The following is a 24,296-nucleotide window of genomic DNA, read 5'->3' on the forward strand; positions in this document are numbered from 1 at the left end:
ACATTTGAAACAATGTTTTCCTTCTTGCCACTAAAGTTTTGGAGCGATACTATGGGAATCTTGTTCCCTCCAAAACTAAAGACTAAGTAGAGAATCCTCCCTACCCGGACATTACCCTCGCCGCATTTGTCCAATAGCCTCGGCTGATACACGTGCTGCAACCCATTCTTCGAGATACCCTGCCCATTGTTGAACAGCCAGTAAAATAGCTCGGCAAGGAGAGTCCTCACCACTGACATCTGTGTGCAAACAAGCTCCATTCTTCAGGTCGGACAGGACCATCTCAGCGCTTCATTTTCTGAGGGTAATACAGGGCGTACCATTCAATGGGGACCAACACTTATTAGTTCTCTGCCTGCGTACTCCGGCAGGAAGCATGACAAAGACATGATAGGACTGCCATTAGACGTCTTGTGAAGACATGAAGCAACAAGTGGTGGGATTGGGATGCAGTGTTCGAACAGCATTCAAAACTTCACTCATAGTAACCCTCTACAGCTCACACTTTTAAAGGTGTGGCAATTGTGGACAGTTACAGGGGGGTTAATTTGAAGCATAATGTAAACGGCGTCCATGCTTACCTCGTGACCATGCGTGGGTCCGTTTTGCGCAGTCGTAGCTTGATTGGTTCTCATCGGAAGGGTGTTTTTGCTTAAAGTGCTCATAAAAGTTTGCGGAAGGGATGCAATGGGTTGGCTCTGATAGGAAAACACACTGTTCGAGGTTGTCGATGGAAAGACCTACAGAAGACCACAGGGAAAGTTTTAGAGCTGTGTCATTCTTATATGCTAAAATTCACAGTTACCGAGAGTTTTACAATAAAGTGGATCCAATTCACTAGAACATTTGAATATAAGTAAAAACAAGAAATCAACTAAGAAAAGAGTTTTGGCTCTTCAGTACGTAAACATGTTCCTCCATTCACATCTATTTTTTACTTCACAACTTTCATGCAGGGTCCAAAATTGAGGGGAGTTGGGAAATCTTTACCGTCTGCGTTTAGCCTAGAAGAGCCTGGTTAGCTTGACAGTAACAGTTACCAGGAGCTACCGAAAAAACGCATCTATGTGAATTTAACTCTATGCGTTTGGGATAAACATTAGGACCCAACAATACAATGGTTAAAGCCTACAGGCCTTACCTAATTGGTAAAATGATATGTTTGCATCTCATGAGTACGTTAGATTTGTAGAATGCCATGTCCTGGCTCCTCCTCAATTCTGGATACCAGGGAGCGGCTATTTGCTACTGCCAATCTAATACCAATTACTATACCATTTTATGGATTACAATTTTCAACAAACCATACCAATAATATTAATAAGATGTTAATACTAGTCTTTAACCTCTGTATAGAAAGTAAAATAAATGAGGCGGTAACTACTTCAATTCAGGGCTGTGTACTGGGATGCTGCATTGCCTAGAAATTAAATGGTGGAAGGCCCCATTGGTTCAGTAGTTTACCGGTCACCTTTCAGATCAGCCAGGCAAAATTGGCTTTAAAAAAATACAATATTGCAATAATCTGACATAGATGAGATTACACTGAAGGGCGTACCCCTGGTCTGCCACTGGTATACATCTCCCCTATTCTCCCACACATGCAAGAAAAACAGACAATCCCACAAATACTTTTCATACCAACCACATTGTTCTCTAGCATTTTACCACTTTGACAAAAAAATTGCAAACATCCTGGTGAAAGGTTTCCTTGGTTTTCCTTTGAGAGACATACAGAGTCCAATGTTGCAAACTCATGTGGTGCAAATAGATCCAGTAGACCCACGTTGGTCCAGAATCATTTCCTCTAGTGTGGGCTTTACAAGTATTTGCAACGTCATCATAAAAAGATCAGGGAACCTGAAGAACCTTGAAAGTCATTAGAAAGTGCAATGTTAAGGGCACCCGCTATAGCTTTGCTGTTTGCAGCCTCGCACTCGCAGTTGCAGGAAGTGACGCAGGCTGTAATAGGGAAGACGTAGATTACCCTCTGCATCTCGACTGAGATGGGTGGCGCGTGGCGGAAGAACGCACTACACAGAGGGTCACGTGCATCTGAGGAGGCAGCACAAACATCCAAACCATGAGCAGGTCCCTTTTTATTTCTCTTTCATATGAACTCAGACTCCTCATTTCATGTACAGTTACATCATTACTTTTTAAGCTGAAGAAAACCTTATGTATTCCTCAAAATGGAGCATGTGTGTATAAAAATGGGGGTGAACGACTATGCTGTGCTACAATATACTTTTCATGTACTTAACAAATTTCAGCAGAAACAAACTCTCCAACACCACTCGTAGACACTTTTTGGAAAACAATATATGGCTTTGTGAGAAACGCGCCAAAAATCACAGGGACCACCTGGAATCGGTAAATAGAAAGTGCTTTTTAATATGTATTAATTTACAGTTAAAAATGTGTGATTTTAGATCATTCGTGCTTGATATTGGGATCTGCATATTTTCGAAAGATACACTTCAACATCAGCATGTAAGATATGATGTTTCTATGCGCATCGAAAAATATAGGGGTGGGGTGGGAAAGAGCATATCAGGGGTTGGGGGGGGCGCGAATAGATACAAAACAATAGAAGAGTGGGTAGTGAGGGGGGGAAACCCCCCCCTCCAAAAAAATATTGTTTGATGGCTTTTTTTCAGCAAAATATTTTCGTTAAAAAATCATTTGAAAAAACACCCGTCGCTGAAATGACATAGAACTCTCTCTGGTGTTAAACAGAATAGGCTTGTATCATTGTGAGCAGATTTGTCAAATGGAATAAATCCATTTCCCGAGAGGTTACATGAACATCATGTCTAAATCACAAGAGGACAAAAACCATTGAAAATTGAGAAGAAAAGAAGTTCGCATGAAAGGTGATCATCAGTCTTTCCTTCATTATAATATGAAGCATACACACCAGTCTCGAGTGATGTAATACACTCATCATGGCACTCAAACATGCTGATGTTGAAGTCGATTTTCTCGTGCAAATTTCTCTTATCTCTCAAAATGGACACGTGTTGTTGATCCTCCTGAAGAAGGTCCCTTTTAACCAAAACGCTTTGAGGAACGTGTCGTCTAAGGCTTAAAAGCTGCTGATGTCACACGTATGAAACATGGATTACAAGTTCATATGAAAGACAAATGCGGAAGGAGCACGAAAGCGCACGACTCGGTGCCATTTCAACTAGTTCTCTTTATGATTCTGGAATGTTGGTGAACAAGGCAGCAGCTTAAACCAACTGCTCCTGCTCCCTCCCAGCCTATGGATAATAATAATATTGGAAATTGAGGAAAATGAATCCTGCGCCGATATCAAAGAAGAAGATTGAGATCCCTGACAACCCCAACTCCAAAAAAGCTAAACAAGGGGAGAAGATGGGTGAGAGTTCAGAGAATGGTGACATGTATGCACTGCTTCTCCAGATTGCCCAGGATGTGAAGGAAATGAAGTTTACCCTCAGTGAATTGTCCTTTCAAGTCGGTCGCCTGGAGAATAGAGTCACCAAAGTGGAAGCAGAAAATACAACCTTGGCCACGGAGGTTGCAGGGAGTTATAGGGCCTACAAGGAGTTGAGATATGAAGTTTCTGATTTGAAGAGGAGGAACCTGATGTTGGAGGCTGATCAAAGGAACTTGAACTTGCGCTTGCTGGGTGTGAGTGAAGACCCTGCTTTGGACAAAAACCTCGATCACAGAGTCAGAGGAGTACTGGAGGCAACTTTGGGTAACAACATCCTAAAAGAAATGGACATGGATTACTCCTTTAGAGCTGGTAAGCTGGTCCAGGCCGGAAAACCAAGACAGATCATCATGGTGATGTCCAGAGTGAGTGCAAAGGAAAGGATTTTAAAGGCTGCGAGAGAAAAAGGAAAACTTCTGCTAAATGGAGATCAATTGGCGATCTATCCAGATTTCCCTAAGGAAATAGTGGAAATGAGGAAGGCGTTCAAAAGTGCAAAAGCTTTGGCACAAGAAAAGGGGATTAAAACTCTGCTGGTGAAACCAGCGACACTGAAGATATTTTTTGGATCAGGTGTCAAAACCACAGAGGATCCAGTTGAAGCTGAAAAGTGGCTGAGGGCTGGGGGCTTAAACTTGGATAATAGTATTGCAGATTGATGTGATGCATGATGTATGAAGCTGTGAAGATGTAAGGTTACTTTTCATTTTTTCCTGAATTTATTAGATGGGAATTGGTTTGTTTAGGTATCAGAGCGTTATTAATGTTTCAAATATGCTGTAACGGTTTTTCGCTCGAGCGTAGGTTTGATGTGGGCTCGGATAATGGGTGCTTTACTCTACGGCAGTACGCGCTCTATAGATTTTTTATAGGTGATGGTGCTTGTTTTTGTTTGGACGGAGTGCGGGAGGTGTCGTGCTGTCCGGAAATGTCGGCCGTGCAACACCCTTCGGAGTCTTGCCGGCAGTGGTGTGTTGGATTGGTGGATGCGTGTGACCGGCCACTGTTGATGCACATTTGAGGTAAGGCGTAGTGGCGCGTTCTCCTTTGGGGCCGCAGCACGCGTGTTCCGGGCAATTTGCCTTGCTGCATGCTCAGGTGTTTGGGGGGCACAGTGGGTGTAGAGGCTGGGGTGCATGTGTTGTGGCTGAGGGGAGGGGAATGCTCTTTGCACGGCTTTATCCCGGACTGCTGTGGTACGTTGATCACATTGTAATGTGTTTCCATAGCCAGAATTCGATGAAGGAATGCCACGTTTGCGAGTATGCTGCCCAATGCAAATCCCCTGCATATGTAACAGTTGTTCTTGTCCTGGTTGCACACCCCTGACATGCTGAGTGGGGTATATTTGACATGTACTTGTACTGTAATAACGAAGCCAACTGTATGCCATTACCATCACTGCATAAAGAAGGTGAGAGTTGTCACTATTGGGTACCTGGGGTTCCACTGTAGTCTACACCTTTTACTTTGCATGGGTACGTTTCCTTTCGTGCTGTGAGAATGTAATAGTGCTGTCATCTAATGTGAACACTGACGAGGCCTATGGTTAAGATATGATTGTGCACCTCTGTCTACTTACCAAATCACAGACAGAATTTTCTATTAGGTTTTTTTTTTGCAGTAATGCTTACGTTGGAGAGGGTTTGATTCCATTCTCAAAGCGCAATGAGTGATGTGCCAACACGTTATATCTGGAGTGCCCAGTTATACAGTACATTTGGATTAACACGGTGGGGGTTGCAGTTTTGTGCCATGGAAGTCACATGGGGGAATGTAGTGTCCAGGAAATACCGGAGATTCTGATTTTTATGCTTGGCAAGGTGAGTGGTAAGGCCACCGGGATAGTCATGGATTGGTGTGTGAATGCCATGGAAAAGTTTAATGCTGTATCTGGCTTCTAATCTCATTTGGTAGGGTGCAGGGACAGAGGTATTTTGCAACTCTCTGTACACTTGCTCACACTTTCTAGTGATGATTCACGCTCAATTGCTCAGCATGCCCGCAGTAGTTGGGATTTGTGATGTTTACACTGATGGTTGTGATGGTAGGTGGATTAGTGTGATTCGTTGATGGTTATAATAAGAGAATTCAGGTTTTGTCTAGGCATGCGATTGACACATGGTGTGGTATTTAGCGTTTTTGAGTAGGGGATGTTGCATCTATTCAGGAATGCTCTTACTTGTGCTTTCATTTGCTGGAGAGTTGTGGGAATTCCTTTAGACCAAATTGTATTTTCAACTTCATTTGAATTTGACCAAATGTGGTCTGTGACACCCTTTATGGGCTTTCTATAGGCTGACCTAAGGGAGGGAGGGGGGTAATACCTTTCAGCGTGTAGCTGGAAGGGATGTTCTGGATGGTTGGGTGGTTCAAGCCCAGGAGTGTGTTTTTTTTATTTTTTATTTTATTTCTTTACTTGACTATAGGTTTAGGTAGTATTGTGTCTTGTGAATTCATTGCAAGGATTGGGAAACGGGATCTAGCAATGTCTTACACTTATCAGAGGAATTTCAGAGTGGTATCTTGGAATGTGAATGGTGCACATTGTGCTGTCAAGAGGAAGGTGATTTTGAGTAAACTAGGGGAGATGGGGGTGGATGTCGCGATGCTTCAGGAGACTCATTTGTTATATGCGGATATAGATAAGTGGAAAAAGGAGTGGGTTGGTGATGTTTATGGTTCATCGTTCACTACTGGTTCTAGGGGTGTGTGTATTCTTTTTAGGAAGAATCTCCAGATCACTGGGGTGAAGTGTGTGAAGGATGGGGATGGAAGGATAGTATGTGTCACTGCACATATTCAGGATGCTCAGTATTGTTTCTGCAATATATATGCTCCGAATGGGGGTGATGGTAGTTTTTTTGTAGCTTTAACGCAAATGTTGCAGAATGTAAATGCGATTAATGTGATTTTGGGAGGGGACTTCAATGTGGTTTTAGAACCTGGACTTGATAAAAGTGTGGGGGTGTGGACAATGCCAACGCTCTGAAAAGACCAGCATTAAAGAGACTAATTGATGAATGGAACCTCACAGATGTTTGGAGATTGCAAAACCCTTCTATGAGACAATATACTTTCTTCTCTGCAAGGCATAATGCTTATTCGAGAATTGACCTCTTTATGACCTCTGGCCTCTGTACACAATCATTCCAAAGGGGTAACATCGGATCACTACTTGTTTCGGACCATGCTCCAATCTCCATAGACTTGCGATTGACCTTCCCGGTTCCTAGGTCTAACACCTGGCGGATGAATGTCTCCCTCTTGGACGACGATGAAATTGTGGACAAAAATTGTTCAAGAAGCGAGATTCTTTATATCTGTCAATTGGACTGGTGAAGTCAGGGTGGAGTTTGTGTGGGAAGCCTTCAAATCATATATGCGAGGATTGTTGATTGGTTTGTCCAGCAAAAAGAAAAAAATGAGAGATGCAGAAGTGAAAAAGCTTATTGTGGACATTCAGGATCTTGAGAGAAATAATATGCAAAACTTTTCAGATGAGACTATTAAAATATTGAAGCAGAAAAGGAGACGATTGGAAGATTTGTATTCTTCGAAGGCTGAGTGGTTGCTTTTTAGAACCAAAAGCAACTACTATGAAAAAGGAGAAAAATGTGATCGACTTCTGGCACATCGGTTGAGGGTTATGGACAGTGGCAGATCTGTCAATGCAGTGGAAAGACAGGATGGGTTGGTGACTTTTGACCTTGTGGAGATTAATGCAGCATTTCAGTCGTATTATAAAACCCTGTACTCTTCAGAGATCAACTTATCTGAGCGTACAATTGGTCAATTCATTGATGACTGCCATCTGAAGAAAGTGAGTTTGGAATCCTTGGAGTGTATGGAAAGAGATTTGAACGTGGAGGATCTCAGGTTGGCAGCTTATGCGCTGAATTCTGGGAAGTGTCCAGGCCCAGATGGGCTACCAGCTGAACTTTTCAAAATTTTCCCAGAAGAGGTGTTTGCTTTGATGCTAGAGATGCTGCGCGCCTCTTTGAGGAATGGGTGCCTTCCAAGTTCAACAAGACATGCTTCAATCTCCGTTTTTCTGAAGGAGGGACGATCACCAGTGAAAACTGGCAGCTATAGGCCGATCAGTTTATTGAACACGGACAACAAGATTTTCGCCATGGCGTTAGCTTTGAGGATTGAGAATGCGCTGATGGATATCATAGATGTAGGCCAATCTGGATTTGTAAAAGGCAGACATGTTTCAGAAAATGTGAGAAGATTGTTGCTGACACTGTATGAAAGCAAAGAACACCATAATGATGTGGTGACGTTGTCCTTGGATGCTGAGAAAGCTTTCGACCGTATTGAATGGACATATCTTTTAAGTACATTGAAAGGCTTTGGTTTTGGAGATACCATGATCGGATGGATAAGACTGCTGTATTCCCGGCCGACTGCTTGTGTTCGGACTAATGGCATGGACTCTGGCATTTTTGAACTCGGGAGAGGGACGAGGCAAGGCTGTCCACTGTCGCCAATTCTGTTTGTGATCGCCATGGAATTGCTGGCTGTGAGGATAAGAGAAGAGGATAGAATTGAGGGCGTACACTTTGGTGCAGCCTCCCAGAAAGTTTGGTTGTATGCGGATGACATGCTGGTGGTGGTTCAGAATGTGGAGAGCTCCATTCCTGTGCTGATGGAGTTGATCGATGTGTTCAACAAGGTTTCTGGATACAAGATCAATTGGACCAAGTCGGAAGCGCTGCCGGCATCAACCACTTGCACTGTTTTGAAGATGCAGGGTTTTCCCTTTAAGTGGTGTCCGAATAAGATGAGATACCTTGGGATTTGGCTAACGAATGATGTCTCGAAAATAATGGATGTCAATATTACACATGTGATTCAATCTTTGGAGGTGGACCTGAAGAGATGGAATGCACTTAAATTGAGTCTCTGGGGGAGAGTGAATGCCATCAAAATGACATCAACACCGCAAATCAACTATGTGCTCAGTGTGCTTCCCCTGGACGTAAAGAAGGGCCATTGGCGGAAAATTGAGAGTTTAATCCAGTCTTTTCTCTGGGAGAACAAACAGCCACGCCTCAGCTTGTGGAAATTGCAGCTGCCCCAAGACTGTGGAGGTTTGGGGGTTCCTGACTTTGAGAATTATCATTTGGCCTTTGGAGCCAGGCATCTGGTTCCATTTATTGAAGATTCGGAGGATGTTTGGACGCTGGCAGAATCAAGTAGTTCTTCTCCGTTGCCGCCTAGGGCCATACTGTCCACGGTGGATGGATCTGGTTATCGCTCATTTCCGCCGACAAGATTCCTGAGAACTTGTTGGAGGGAACTATGGAAGAAAAGTAAGCGTAAGGTATGTGATAATGATTACATTCCTATCTGGTTGAATCCAGGTATTTTGCTGAATGGGAGGCCGCTATTGTGGTTGAACTGGCTCCTGAGTGGTGTACTATGGTTGAGTGATCTGATGGAAGACGGCAAATGGATCAGCTATAGAAGACTTTCACAAATTAAAGATCTCAGAGACTGTACAGTGGGTGAATACAGAAAATTGAGAGGTTTGCTGCGGAACCAGAGACCTGTTGATGGCGGTGGTTGGCAGTTATGGCTACCTGAATATAAGACATTAGGTGGTATGGCGTCCAAAGTATATAGAGATCTGAGCCAACAGTACACGCCAGCAGAGGGGTTGTTAACTAAGTGGTCTGAGGTCCTTGGCTCTGATATGACTGTGGAGAGGTGGAGGTTTCTTTGTAAAAACGTAACTCTGACATCCATTAATCTTGGAGAACAATGCCGCCAAATCAAAATTCTTAATAGAGTGTTTTGGACTCCCCAGAGACTTTATGCGAGAGGGATGATTGACTCAGAGTCCTGTTGGAGGTGTAAGCATGATGTCGGCTCCTTTGAACACTTGATCTGGGACTGTTATGAACTGAGGACATTTTGGAGGAGTGTCACTGAAAAGATTAATGAGGTTCTATTACTGCAAGAGGATTTTGATTATAACACTATCATCTTGGGTGAGGATGATAAAGTGGAAGATCTCACTTATCCACAGAAATGCTGGTTTTTTAGGGCTACAAATTCTGCGAAAAAAATTGTTTTGAGAAAATGGAAATGTGATGAGAGACCGACCTATTCAGAATGGGTGGAGGACTTGAGGCAAGTGGCCAGAATTGAGAAGGTTATCCTTTGCAGGAACAAAAAGTTGAAATTGTTTGATGATATGTGGGGTGGGTTTTTGGATGACATGTGATAATAAGTTGGCATGTTTTGCTTTTTAGATTCTGTGAAGGTTGGGGATGGATATGGGGTGTGGATTCTATGCAATGAGTTCTACGATTACAATGCTGATACGTTTGTTGCTTGTATGTTTCCTATAAAATTCAATAAACTTAATAATAAAATAAAAAAATAAAAATAAAAAAAAAACTAGTTCTCTTTATGTATTACAGAAAACCAGGGCACACATTAAACTAGTGGTGCCAAACTCATGTGTGTCGCAAGATACTATGGATTAGTCGGGGAACACCTACAATTCGTATGCATGACAGAGCCCCTGGAATTTCTGAACGAAGCCTGCCCTTCCTCGCTGCGCCATGGCTAGGCCTTAGCCACAGCCGGCAGTAACCCAGGCTTCTGCTAGTGAGGACCAAGTTTACCACAGGTACCAAAAGGCAGTAGCCACAGTGGCTACTGGGTGGAAATTTGCACTCATTACAGAGTGCTGAAGGGGATTCAAGGAGTGCGCGAATAGCTCTCCTCCACCTGCGCAGTAGGCCTCACCACACGCGACCACAATACACCCCCTTCATGCAAGTACACTCTAATCGTTTTTGGTATTTCAGTACCAACAGCTGAAAGCACAATAACTCTCAGGATTAAATGAGCTGTTACTGCTCTAATTGGTGGTGGAATTTATGGGGCTCCTGCTGGTACTTCCCGATGCCAGCAAGAATGCGGGTTGCTCTGAGGAGGTCAGGCAGTAGAGTTCAGAGGGTACACATAGGATGGTATTTGCTTTAGGATATGGCCCTGTGTCTTGCAAACAAACGTACACTTAAGCTCCCTATGCTGATGTTACAGCAGCCTTTTGTGCTGCTTTTAAACAATGTGACTTTCACATCCCTGAGGAGGATGGATGGACTGCTTGCGAGGGAACCAGTGACATAGTGAGCGCATGGAAGCATTTGGCCATGTTCCTCCTGTATTTGAGCAAGAAATACTTGGTGTCTTGCAATATCCTCATAACATACACTAGGGGGGTAACATTTGCCATTATCTGCAAGGAAAAAGTGGTATCACTGACCGTCTGAAATAGGTTTTTATCGTCAGCTGGGGACAAAGAGAAACAGGGAAGAAGAACACATTAGAAAGCTTAGTTTGAGAAAGAGAGCTGCAGAATTTGTTTAAAAAAAAGATTGGGTGAAGAAAATGTGACTTGAGGGTTGGGGTGAGGAGTGAAAACACTGTTCTTGGGTACCCCAGTAACTAGAGTGCTTCATTAACACCCCCCGACCCCCTCCGTAGCTTCTAGTACTAGGACTCTTGTGCTTAATGCAACGCCAGATAACCGAGGTTAAGCCGCATAGCCCAAGGCTGGGAAACACAGCACAACACTAGGAAGCTCGGTTATCCAGATGGAACATGTTACTTACCTGTAACTGTTGTTCTCCAGCATGGGTCTGGCATGGATTCACATGCTCATGAACATTCCCAGTCGTCAGGCTGGGAATCCTCGGTAAAGAAACAATCAGTATCAGTTTCGTTTCTGATCTGTCTTTCTTAGTAGTAACCAATCACTGGTCAATGACTGCCCTCTCCCTAAGCCCCGCCCCTGGCAGCCATCCTCAGATTTGGTAGCATGTAAAGTGGCAGTATGACCAAGTGAAGAGCCGCAGAGGGGTAGGAGAGAGGGTTATCATGTGAATCCATACCCGACCCATGCTGGAGAACAACAGTTACAGGTAAGTAACTTGTTCCTTCTCCAGCATGGGGTCTGGCATGGATTTACATGCTCATGAATATAAGAATACATAGCAGTACACACATGCACAACCACGGGAGGTGGCAAGGCTCAACATTAAGCATTACATAAACTCAACATTAAGCAACTCATACCTCCGCACCAGGCCCACCTTCAGGTGAACAGGTTGCGCAGCACTGCTTGGCCGACTCTGGACTCCTCCCTGGAATCCCGGTCGACGCAGTAGAATTTCGTGAAGGTGTGCGTCGACCTCCATGTAGCAGCCGTGCAGATGTCCAGCAGGGGCACACCAGACAAGAACGCCTTAGTAGCAGCGATCGCTCTGGTCGAATGGGCTCTCGGACGGCCTGGCAACGGTCGGTTTGCCAACCGATGACAGTGCATGATGCAGCTGAAGAGCCATCTGGAAATGGAAGCCTTCGAGAGGGCCTTCCCTTGATTCACAGGTCCACAAAAAGCTGTGATGTCTTCCGAAAACTCTTCATGTGGTCCACGTAGAACTTAAGCGCTCTAGCTACATCCAGCAAGTGCAAAGTCCTCTCGGCCGGCGACGAAGGTGACAGGAAGAAAACTGGCAACACCAAGGGCTCGTTGAGGTGGAAGTCCAACGGCACCTTGGGCATGAAGGAGGGGTGCATCCTCAGCACCACCCTTATCTCGTGGAAAGTCAAGCATGGAGGCTTGCAGGATAGGGCCTGGATCTCTCCCACTCGTCGTGCGGAGGTGATGGCCACAAGGAACGCTGTTTTCCACGACAGAAATTTCAAAGGTGCAGAATGCAGAGGCTCGAATGGCGGCCCCATGAGCCTGGTCAGCACTACTTTGTGCTCCCACGCCTGGGGCCGGAGCCTTCACCAGCGGGAACGTTCGGAAGAGTCCTTTCATAAATTTCTCCACCAGGCGATGAGACCACAGGGATGACCGTCCCGAAGTTCTGGTGTAACAGGAAATCGCTGCAAGATGGATCTTGAGATGGAAGCGTGAGCTAGTCCCTCCTTGGCCAGCGATAGCAGGTACGGCAGCACTTGAGGGGCCGTAATTCGCAGAGGGTTAATCTTCTGTGCACGGCACCAGACAGAACCTCTTCCACTTGTGTCCTTAGCACTTTAGAGTTGAGGATGCCTTGGCCTTTGCAAGCACCTCCTTGCAGTCTGCCGGGATATCGTATCCTCCAAACTCTAGTGCTGCAGGAGCCAGGCCTGCAAGTTCAGCGACTCCGGGTTGTGATGCAGGATGACGCCTCCTTTTCTGGAGAGAAGATCTCCGTCCGTCGACAGCCTGACTGATGGGGACGCTGACAAGTCCAGAAGGTCCGGGAACCAGATCTGTCTCGGCCACACCGGTGCGACGAGGATCATCCTGCACCGGGACCTCTTGAGATGGTTGATGAGTCGGAGCGGCAACGGAGGGAACGCATACAGGAACAGGCCGTCCCAGGGGAACGAAAAAGCATCGCCCATGCTCCTCGGCTGGGGAAACCTGCTGGCGAACCGCTGGCACTTGGAGTTCATCACCGTTGAAAACAGGTCGATCTGGGGTTTGCCCCATCGTTGGAAAAGTCGATCCACTTGATCCTGATGCAGCTCCCACTCGTAGCACAAGCGCAGCTCCCTGCTGAGTGAGTCGGCAATGACGTTCTTTGTTCCTGCTAGATGGAAGGGCACCAGAAACATCCCCTGAGGGACGGCCCAGTGCCACAGATCCTGGGCCTCCTTGGACAGGGCTGGGGATCTGGTGCCTGCCTGCTTCCAGATGTAGAACATCGTGGTGGTGTTGTCGGTGAAGATTCTCACCACCTTGCCCTTGAGGGACGGGAGAATCGACCTCAAGGCCCAGAACACTGCTCGGAGTTCCAGGATGTTGATGTGGAGTGACCTCTCCTCTGGGAGCCAAAGGCCTCTCGCGTGCAGATCTCCGGTGTGTGCTCCCCATCCCTCCAGGGAGGCATCTGTCGTCACCGACTCCTGATGTACCGGGGTCTGAAAGTCCTTGCCCGCCGCGAGATGCGCGCGGGTGCCCCACCATCGAATCGCTTGGCGGAAAACCTTGTTGAGCGGGATCCTGTCTTCGAAGCTACGCGTCGCTTGTATCCAAAAGGCGTCGAGGAACTCTTATAGAGGACGCATCTGTAGCCTGCACAGGCGCATCAGGTAGATGCATGAGGACATCATTCCGAGCAGGGACTTGATGGATCTCACCCTGGCCACGCCTGTGGCCAGCAGGCGCTGCACCTTGCCCGAGATGGCCTTCGTCCTCTCCTCCGACGACGAGGCCAATTGCGCCACTGTTTCGAGCTTGGCTCCCAGAAACAGTGCGACCTGTGACAGGACCAGGTGGGATTTCGAGTAGTTGATGGAGAAGCCCAGATCCGTGAGAAGTTGGACGGTCTCTGCTGTGTGTTCGACGGCGAGTTCTCTTGTCCTTGCACAGATGAGCCAATCGTCCAGGTAGGGGTAGATGTGGATCCCCACAGGCGCAGCCGCACCACCACTGGTGCGAGGCACTTGGTAAACACCATGGGTGCCGACTTCAGCCCGAATGCAGGGCCTTGAATTGGTAGTGCCGCCCTTGGACTACGAATCTGAGAAACCTTTGGTGTCCTTTTAGAATGGGGATGTGGAAGTAAGCATCCTCCAAGTCCAGCGACGATAGGAAGTCGCCCTCCTCCTGCTGTCCCAGCACGTGCTGGAGGGTGGAGGGGGACCATCCTGAACTTTTGTGCCTTGATGTATTTGTTTAGCCGTCGCAGGTCCAGGATGGGGCGCCAACCGCCTGTCTTCTTTTTGACGAGGAAGTACCTTGAGTATACGCCAGAGCCCCAGAGCCTCTTCGGGACTAGCTCGATGGCACCCTTCTTGAGCATCGCCCTTACTTCTAACAGCAGTTGAGGGATGCGATTTTCCTTCCTGGCCACGGGAGGAATGCGGGGGCACTTTCTTTGAAATTCAAGAGTGTGCCCGTGGGCCAGGGCATCCAGCACCCAACGTTCGGTGGAGATGGACTCCCACACGCTGATGAACTTCGCCAGCCGGCCTCCCACCAGGGTGCTCCGGTGGGGGCCCGACACCACAGCTTGTTCAGTCATGCTTGGAGGTGGCCTTGCCGCCTTGGCCTCCTTGGTGACGACAAGATCCTCCTGAATTGCCGCATCCTCTGCAGGCCTCCTGCGACGAGGCGCGGGCCGCCTGGCGGTACGTCAAGGAGCCACCACCGGATCCCTTGGAGGCACCCTGTCTGCCTCCGGCGTTCCGAAAGGGCGGCCGTCGTTGCTGCAACACTCCCAAGGCCCGAGCCGTCTCTGTGTCAGTCTTGATGGCCTGAAGTGACTCATCCACTGTTTTTCCAAACATGTTGTTCCCGTCGAAGGGCATGTCCAAAACTCTGGTTTGTACGTCCTGGCGGAAATCAGTTGCCTTGAGCCATCCCCGCCGTCGAAGGCAAACACTGTTGCCCAACTGGCGGAATCCGGTCTTAGCGATATCCGTGGCCACCGTTATGGTGTGGTCCGACGCCACCTCACCTTCCTGTAGGATCTCCAGGTTCTCCGACCTCTTGTCGTCCAGTAGGAAGTCCAGCAGGGGAGTGATCTTGTACCACAGCTCCCTGTCGTAGCGGGCCACAATCGCTAGGGCGTTGGCCGCCTTAATTGTCGTCGCCGCAGACGAGATGACTTGTCGTCCTACGGCGTCCAGCTTCTTTCCCTCGCTGTCAGGTGGGGAGGTTGAATTTGAGGATGATGCCCCCGCCACCTTCTTCTTGGCCGCCGGCGAGACGATCGAATCCGGGGTCGGCTGTGCCCTAAGGCACAAAGGTGAGGAATCGGGGACCCGGTACTTCTTCTCGTACCAATCCCTCTTGGCAGGCATCGTGGACGGGTTCTTCAGCAGAGCAAGACCCTCTTCACAGATATCGTCAATCAATGGTACCGCGATGACCGTCTTCCTCTTGGCCTTGCGCCGCTGATAGAGGAAACCTTCCTTCTCCTGTTCCTCAGGGCAGAGCTGAAAAAGCATGGATGCCTGGGCAATCATGGCGTGGAAGGAGCCAATTTCGTCGGGAAGGGAGGCCCAAGGGGGTGGTGATGGAAGGCCCATCCCGTCATCCGTCCCAGTCGTGGCCGTATCCGTTCCCGTGTCGTCCCTAGGATCAGGGGAAGGAGATGAAGGCTGAGCGGGCCGCGAGGGCTGGAAAGGCGGGGCGGGGGGGGTGAACTCTCCTCCGCTGGTTTGGAGGGATTCCCGACAGGACCGGTTCTGCTGGGTCCTCTGTTGGGGTGAGGGGCAATCTTGTCCTTATCTCTGTACATAAGGTTTGGATTGCCATCAAAATATCTACTGAGTTGTCCTGAAGCTAGGGCAGGGGCTGCGACGGGCACGATGGTTGCTCCTCCTCCACGGGAGTCTCGTCGGTGCCACCGTCTATTTGTCTGCCTCCTCGGGGTTCCCCCCGTGGGACTGGACCTCCTCAAACCTCTTGTTGAGGCCCTTCAAGACTTCAACCAGCTCCTCCTCAGAGGCTCTGTCCGTGACGGCCACCGCCCCCCCCCCTCTTTTTCCACCGGGGCCTTCACGGGGGTCTTATCGATGGGCTGAAAAGAGGATTCCCTCCGTGGCGGCAGGAAACCTCTGGGCCCCGAGGTCGCCTCCACTGGGTTAGCCTGACTACCTCAATAGAGACCTTCACTGGGTGAATCAAGGCCTTCACCACATTGGGCGCGCTTGAGGCCTTCACCTTGGGGGGGGGGGTCACTGCCTCGCTCCCCCTCGGCTGATCCCTTCGAGATCGACCGGGGCCTCCCCAGAAGCTTAGCCGGGTTCAGATTTTCTCTTCCCCGAGCCAGAGCGTTGGCTCATGGTTGATGGCGTTGGTGAAAGTGTGCCCTGCCTGGCAGCCGAGGAGCCCCACCCTTCGGCGCGCCCGGTGCCCACGGACTCGCTGTGCTTTGCCTTCTGTTGGACCCCCGTCGTCATAGTCCATTCCGACAGGTTCTTGCAAAACGCACAGTCCTTTTCCGCGTGAAGGCAGTAGAGACATCTCAAATGCTCATCCTCCTTGAAAACATTCTGTAATCTGCATCTAGGGGCAGTTCCTGAACAGCTTGGATCCGGGTGTTGAGCTTCCCTTGTCCTGGGCCATTGTCCACGAGGTAGGCCTCAGATCTTCTGGAATCCTCCAAAAAGCGTAACTTGACGAAGACTTCGCCCTTGAGGGGCGTAGAAAATTCCAGAACGGTTCCCCGTTGATCGGGAGTAGAAACAGTAGAGCTTGAGGCTCGATTGAGCGAAAAAAATGAGATTAAACTCCTTGAAAAAACTCAAAACGCAGTAAAAGCTCGAGAGCTATAGCAGGATGACTCCCAACACTTGAATGTGCGGTAGAAATCTGAGGATGGCTGCCAGTGGCGGAGCTTAAGGAGAGGGCAGTCATTGGCTGGGGGCAGTATGACCCAGAGACCAGCGATTGGTTATTACTAAGCAAGAGATCAGAAACTAAACTGATACAAATTTTTTCTTTACCGAGGATTCCCAGCCTGACAACGGGGAATATTCATGAGCATGTGAATCCATGCCAGACCCCATGCTGGAGAAGTTCTGGCCCGCTGCCATATGGAACATCAACCTTATGGGTTGGATGACCATTGATGCCGGATAATCTAACCTTTACTGTATTACGAGTAAAATACCAACACCGAACAGGAAAAAGGATCCTATTGCAAGTGACCAAGTCTGCTTGGTCACTTGCAATAGCCTTACAATGTCCAGTTTGGGGATGCTTTAGCACATGCGTAATTTGCACGTTGTGACATCACAACTTGCCGATGATAAAACCAACACTCTACTTGTGACATGACACTAGCCCAGTTCCCGCAGTCGGCACACATGACCATTCACTGATTGTACGAGAAGCTGTTTGGCAAGGGTCGTTTATCTTTTTCCCCCAAGAGGAAAACCGGTGCATTTGGAAATCACCCGTTCAAGTGGAGCGCTCTTGGCAAGCACTAGCTAGGTTCATGGTAACCAAACTCCACGGTACTCCTTTCATTGACCTTGGAAGGATGAGGTGCTGAGGGGACCGGTCGGATCTGAATCTGTGACAATGAGGTCAAACACAGATTCCTGTTGTTGAGGCGTCAGTCCACTGAACCACAGACCCAGCTAAAGGGGAGCTGGGGGTGCGGGGGACTCTTGAAGCCTGGCACAGGCCAGGGCTTTGTAATAAAAAGGTAAAATCCCAAATGAGCAAGAAACGTGGAAGGTAGGGGAACAAGAGCTGGGAGTAACAGTGGGAGAAAACACAGACCCAGAAAGAAAAAAAAATGTAGGAAAAGAACCCGGGAAAGATATGAAATAGAAACAAATAAATTAAAAACCGATTTCAGAACAAAAGCTGAGCAGAAAGGGAGGGAAAATTAGATTGTTTACATAAATAAATAAAAAAACTAGAGAATAGAAGAAAACAAAAATTGACAAAAGAAAAAAGGAACGGAAAGATAACAGGGTCGAGAAAATACTAAAAACAGACAAAGAAAATAAAAGGCTGAAAAGGAGTGGCTCGCGTTTGAACAGTGAAAATCGATCAAGTTGAATATCCGAGGCCCTCGGTTTTCACTGCCCGCGGTGCTTATACAGCACTATCCCGTCAAGCGAGTTTCTTTCACACATTACTTCCTGAATACAAACTTCTACAGGGATTGCTGGAACCTGAACACACATCCTCTTCCTTTTCCCTTAGACAAACACACAATATACGGTAGATTTTGCGGATAAGTATCTTTTTAAGCATACAAAATCTCAGAAAAGAAAAAGAAAGGAGTTGAAAGGAAATATAAGAGCACCCTCCACTCATTTCTGGCCGCAGGTGGGTGGATTGAAATCGTGCGCCACAGATTTTGAAAGTAGATACGATCCTCGCAGTCGACCCGTGGCAAGACATTTCCTAGAATACATTCTTCAATATTTCTGAAAGATGAAATTTGAAGGAAATATACTGTACGTCTATCCTATTGGCCTTGCGCTCCGGCTACATAGATTTAAGAAGCAAAAGCTAAGATAGCAAAGGCATACATTGCCATCTAGTGGTCAAATGATAGAATAACTGTTTGACAACTGAATAACAAGAAACCAAGACGATCAGAGCAAGTTAATTTACTAATTCACGTTTCGTAACTGTATAATTGAGTGTGGTGAACAGTGGTGGAAATGGAAAAAATGTGGTGGGGGATCCCACAAGTGCCGGGGTGGGGGAGGAGTTGAGGGGCACAGGGGGCGTGGTCTAGAGGGGGCGGGGTTGAAGAAAAATAAGTGCCCACAACGGTAACATTGCCTTTTACCGCCGGCCAGGGCTTCAAGTGGGACGTGGCCTGCCGGAGCTCAGCCCAGGCAGGCTCTGAAATTTCCTTTGAGGCGGGGCCCTGTGGGGCCCACTAATCTCCCCTGCCAGCCCCGGCCACTACACAAAAAGGATTTTTTTCTGAAGCCTGAAGCTCTCGCTCGTGTGCGAAAGCTTCAGGTTCCAGAAAAAAATGCCTTTTAGCCGTAATGGTGGCGCCGCACCTGCGAGGCATCCCTTTAAGCAGGAGATGCCCGTGGTCCGCCGCCACCATTATGGAGAAAACGCGAGGCAGCTGGAAGCTGAGGCCGTTTTCCTGGAGACTGAAACTCGTGGAGTTTAAGTCTTCAGGAAAACGGCCTCAGCTTCCAGAGGCCTCACCCCTTCAGCCTTAATGGTGACGCTGCCCCCACGCAGCTGGCAAGGGGCAGCGCCACCATTAAGGCTGAATAGGCAAGGCCCTGTCCCCTGCCAGGCAAGCCTATAGAATATAAATGCAGAGATCAACACCCTCTCCCACCTGGAGAGAGGGTGTTGTATCACTACAAAAGGTTGCCAGGCAGGGATGCCAGTAGCCCATTGAGCCGGGGCTCGTCAGGGGGGCGTGGCCTAACGGGCCCGTAGGTCCCCTGCAGTTAGGCCAGACCCCTTTGATGAGCCCTGGCTCATTTTGTTGTGCGAAAAAAAGAAAAAGAAAAAAAAAAACGCCCGCGAGGGCGGCATTGACTTTTACGCGGCTCTGGCACTGGTGTGTAAAGCACAATGCTCGCTACATGTACAACGGATTCCTTTCAGTTGTACATGTAGTGAGCATTGTGCATTACACATCAGTGCCAGATCTGCGGTAAAAGGCAAATGCTGCCGTCGCGGACGCTTTTTTTTTTTTCCAGCCCGTTTCATGGGCTTGGGCGCTGACTCTGGCCGGATCCCGAGATCCGGCTACACATCTGGTGCCGGATCTCGGATCCGCCGAGAGCCGGCCCAATGACCAGCACTGGGGGTGAGCAATGAAAACAAGACTTTGCAATATCTGTGATGAGAAATTGAAATAGCATCACTCGGCGACAGACAGCAATGTATTCACGCACATCATACAAACTCCCCTTCTACCAGGCACATTTAAGCTGCTAGGAGGCACGGATATGGGCTGCCGTCCCCCACGCCCAATGAAGGGCTGGACTCCAGCAGGGATTCAAATACGGCCTCAAGGCGGACAGACTTCATGCTCCCCTACGAGCTGCAGGGTACACCGAGCACTTCTACAGCAATCACTTTAACACCCAGAGCCATGTATGAAAAAGGGGGCTTGAGGCCTGCATTTTACCCATTTCGTTTACATTTTATTATCGGAGTTCGATAATTTTAAGTACTGTTTTTGACTGATTATTTTCATTAAATTTAAAACACGTTTTTCTTGATTTTCTTCCCTTTCACGTCAAGTTTATTTTATGAAAAGGCCGAACACGTCATCACTTGTTTCAGGCAAGTACTTTATTTGCACAGGCTATAGAATTTGGAAAGGTTCCTTAGTTATTTATTCATCCTAGGTAGGGGTGTACCGAATAGTACATTTACTATTCGGCCGAATACCTAATAGTTGGCCAAAATATTCGGCCGGAACCGAATAGTAGTTTACTAATAGAAAGGTGTCAATATATGTATAGAAATATTTATTTTGAAATCTAAACATAGGAACATTGCCTTATTTGGTTTTACAAAATAAACCAGATGGAAAGAACTTGATATTGCTGTACTATGCATATAAAAAAATAATTAATTCACAGTGCCACCCTTTAATGAGCTATGCAGCAGTAATTTTGAACATATGTAAATGGCTTTACATAAGTGTGTAGGAAGATGCACACTGCCCCTAGAAGCAACAACAAACAAGCATTGGCAATGCCAACAGTTTGAGCTTCTGAGTAGGCATGAGAAAGGCACTTGCCAGGCACTCCCGAAGTGGTATTAACTGGCTTTTGATGGTTGCAGGTGCAAAAAGGTGCGAGTACCTGGCTATATAAAGACAGTGCATAACAAGCCAAAACTGTTGGCTTTGCCAATGCGTGTTTTAACAGAACTTCAGTCAAGGACATGCATAATGCTTATATAGCTCATAACTAAGCTTTAGAAGGGGAGTTTTATTATCTTTGAGGACAGAGCTTTTGCCACCAACGTTTAAAAAATGTTTTAGTTTAATAGAATCTAGAAACGTGCGTTGTCAGGGAAACAAGAACAGCAAGTTTGCTGCTCTTCTGCAAGTCATTTTGGCATGTGAGGCAAATTCGTTTTCTTCCTGGTTTCTTGGGGGAGGGGGCAGAGTGGGTCGAAAAGATTATTGAGTCACCACCATAAACTATTTCTAAGGTGTAACCTGCCTGGAATGGCAGTGTATTTGAAAAGTTCAAGACATTTTCACAAAAGCAATCCTACATGTAGGCCCACTGGCGCTCAAGTGCAATTGAAAGGATGTGCACAACAGGGTACTAGTTGTCTATGTTCCTGAAAAGAAATGTTTGTGACACTGCAGCCTTTGAAGATGTGCTTTGCAGCCAGCGCACAATCTTATATTTGTTTGAAATCCTGATCAGGCACCGGTCGTTTATTTATTAGTGTCAACTCTTGTTGGCCATACGCCTGCACAAAAACTGCATTTCACAGCAGCAGCCTCAAAGAAGAAGGGGGAGGGGAAACGACCATTGTCCATTCGCAGGCTGAGAGAGTCATCTCCAAATTATAATTACACAACTGACCAATGCTTCATACAAGCAGGGCTGGGCAGCATCCCTACCCTATCCTAGAGCTTTTGACAAAAGAAATGTTTGTTGCCAAAATGCTCCTGCGTTAAAACATGAATAAAAGGCAGTCAGTAGCCAAAAGACAATTAGGTGTGTCAGGTTTGGGGCATTGCACTTGCTTCTTTGTGAAAGGCATGGCAACATCAGCTGTTTACAATCACTGAACTGCCTGCAGCTTGCCTGATGCAGCAGTGAGTGGAAAAGGAGAATGTGGACTGGTGGCTGGCCCTGCAGTCACCTCCCCGCAGGTGGTCGGCCAGACATCTCTGTTCCTGTTCAACAGGTCAGGAGAACCTGATGGCTTCCACAATGAGCAAACAAAAGCACTGTTTAAGTACACGTTTGTGGTCTTTGTTCCCAAAGAGTGGGGGCTGGCTGGGCACCTTTGTGCCTCTGAAGTGAGCTGGCTGTGGCTCATAAAAGACACCCACAGCCTACTGGAGCTCGGGACTGTGAGGGGCAAAGGCATTATTTGTTAAGTAGAGAAGGCACCGTTATTAGTATTTTAAATCGTGTTGTGTAAATAGAAGCAGACAGATGCTCAGATTCTGACATGGTTGCTGTCTTGCTTCTGCCGGGTCGCGCTGTGAGCTCCTCATGATGGGGGATGGTGGCAAGACTGTGCTTCGGGAGCAGAGAGCGGTCACTGCAGATGGCCCCGGGTCAGCCGAAGATGCTCTGCAGTCATGTCCTGCGCTGTGTACTCGCTTTTCATTAATAAAGCAGGGAGAGGCCCAGGCTGCTCTGGAGGCGCTGAGAAAGGAGGCGGTGAGAAATGCCCAACCCAGCACCAGAGAGCCACACAGCCAACACACTGAGTACGGGACTGGAGCCTGCACTCCCCTCTTCACCAGCGCTGGAAATTAATGTTTTTTCCATCCGACATTGACATTACACGTTCGTTTCTGAGTATTGTGTTTCTTTGTCGGTTCCACGTGCTGGAGTGTAATATCTTTTTTTCTGGTAACCCAACGGGCGAGTCTCTGCTGTTGCAATGCCAAAGCCGATGTCACAATGCTGTGTTCGTGTGTGTCATTCAACATTCTGCTGTCAAAGCTCTTTCGTTCCGTGGCATTGCTGTGCTGAGATGACACGCGACCGTTTCTTCTCTGCGCCTTCGCTTTCATCGCACCCCAGTAGATGTGTTTGTTGTCTCTAGGGGTGTAACTTCGGCTTCGAGTGAGGAGTCCAGTAAACATTCTGCCGAAACCGAATATTGGATTTTCAGACGAATGTCTGCCAAATACTCACTCGAAGCCGAAGTTCGGTACACCCCTAATCCTAGGCACCACTAGGCGCTTCTCAGCCCCCCGCCCCCCACAGTCCCCACACACCTAGTGGAATGACTAGTTTGATGCGGAAGTCGATGGCCCCAAATAAGATTTTGAAGTGAGAATATGTTACGCTGTATTATCAGACTTCATCGGGTAAGTCACACTTGGAGCAGGAGCCAGGTAAGTATAAAGAGAAGCTGTGTGTATTAGTCACAGGGTTTAAGTGAAGTAGTTAACAGGAGAGCAGCATTGTATCTTGCGCCCAGGCAGAGCCAGCTCCCATACAGCTTAACGCTCAAACATTGAATCTGGAGGTTACCCGGGTTCCCCGGCTTACACAACATTCCATTAATTATCAATGCATATAATACTACATACAACCTACTTTTTAAATTTGGGTGTCAAATTATTTATACATGTGTTATTCTTTACATACAAACTTTCCGCATTACATACATTAAACACATATAAAAACATATTAAAATCCCTGTATGTAAATGTATTATTTCTTCTTGTGTTAATCTATCTGCATACAAAGTTCAAATTAATTTCCCAATAAATGTATAAATAGAGATTTTCTTCATAAGTAAAGTGCTAATGTCAGTACCTATAGCAAAACATGCATAATCTATCGTGCATTCGGTAACTCATATCACATTTTCATATACACCGCTACATGGTTTTTATTTCTCACTGTCCAATATCTTATGCAAATTCTCCCTTCTTTATCGATACAGCTTAATTTTTCCTCGATCCTGTACCACAGATTTGCTGGGGAGGGGGAGTAAGTCGCATCTGCTATATGAGTATTTGTAGGCAAAAAAGATACAACGGTCCCCTAAAACAGCTCCTTTTATAATCCATACCTCTTTGCACCTAAGAATTAAATCAAATTAAAAAGTTGCACTTTTTGTTCTCTTAACCTTCCGATAGGTCCGTTTCTTACCATCACGGGAGCTTAATTCTGGGACTGCCAAGCCCAGCTGTCAGAGGTGACCGAGTTAAGGGTTGAATGCAGTACACAGCCGGACTCCTGAGGGGTACCGAGACTGGAGGGTACAGATATACACCCGTAGAATACATTTGAGCATCCTTTTTCCGCTTCAATGGATTCATTTTGAACCACGTTTGCTGCAGTAACATGCATTTCATGCACTTGTATGAATGAATGATAATTTATTTGTATAGCGCCTATACACAAGCCTTTCAAAGCACTTCAAGGCAAGCGAGGGAGCAAGGGAAAATACAATGACATTCTTACAAGACCTTGAGACAATAAGAATGTGAAATTAACTATCGTATTAGGCCTGGCAACATTTCAGATAGTGCAAGAGCTCAGACAATGATAACGAGGGGGTGTGGAGATGAGAATAGACCATAGTTCATCGTACTAGGCCTGACGACATTTCAGGTAGTGCTGGAGGGGGAGGAGACAAACAAGCTACTTTTGTACTAGGACTGAC

General features: G+C 47.2%; 1 protein-coding gene across 2 annotated transcripts in view; it reads right to left on the reverse strand.

The window, feature by feature from the left end:
• Window positions 1–24,296, reverse strand: part of MRTFB (myocardin related transcription factor B) — a 498,019-nt gene that overhangs the window by 72,346 nt on the left and 401,377 nt on the right. For both annotated transcript variants that reach the window (XM_069647827.1, XM_069647828.1), the window contains exon 12: window positions 582–740. In XM_069647827.1, coding sequence (XP_069503928.1) covers window positions 582–740 — 159 coding nt within the window. The remainder of the gene's footprint in view (window positions 1–581; window positions 741–24,296) is intronic.

Source organism: Ambystoma mexicanum, chromosome 2q (assembly GCF_040938575.1).
Source record: "Ambystoma mexicanum isolate Mex_15411 chromosome 2q, UKY_AmexF1_1, whole genome shotgun sequence".
Taxonomy (NCBI): domain Eukaryota; kingdom Metazoa; phylum Chordata; class Amphibia; order Caudata; family Ambystomatidae; genus Ambystoma; species Ambystoma mexicanum.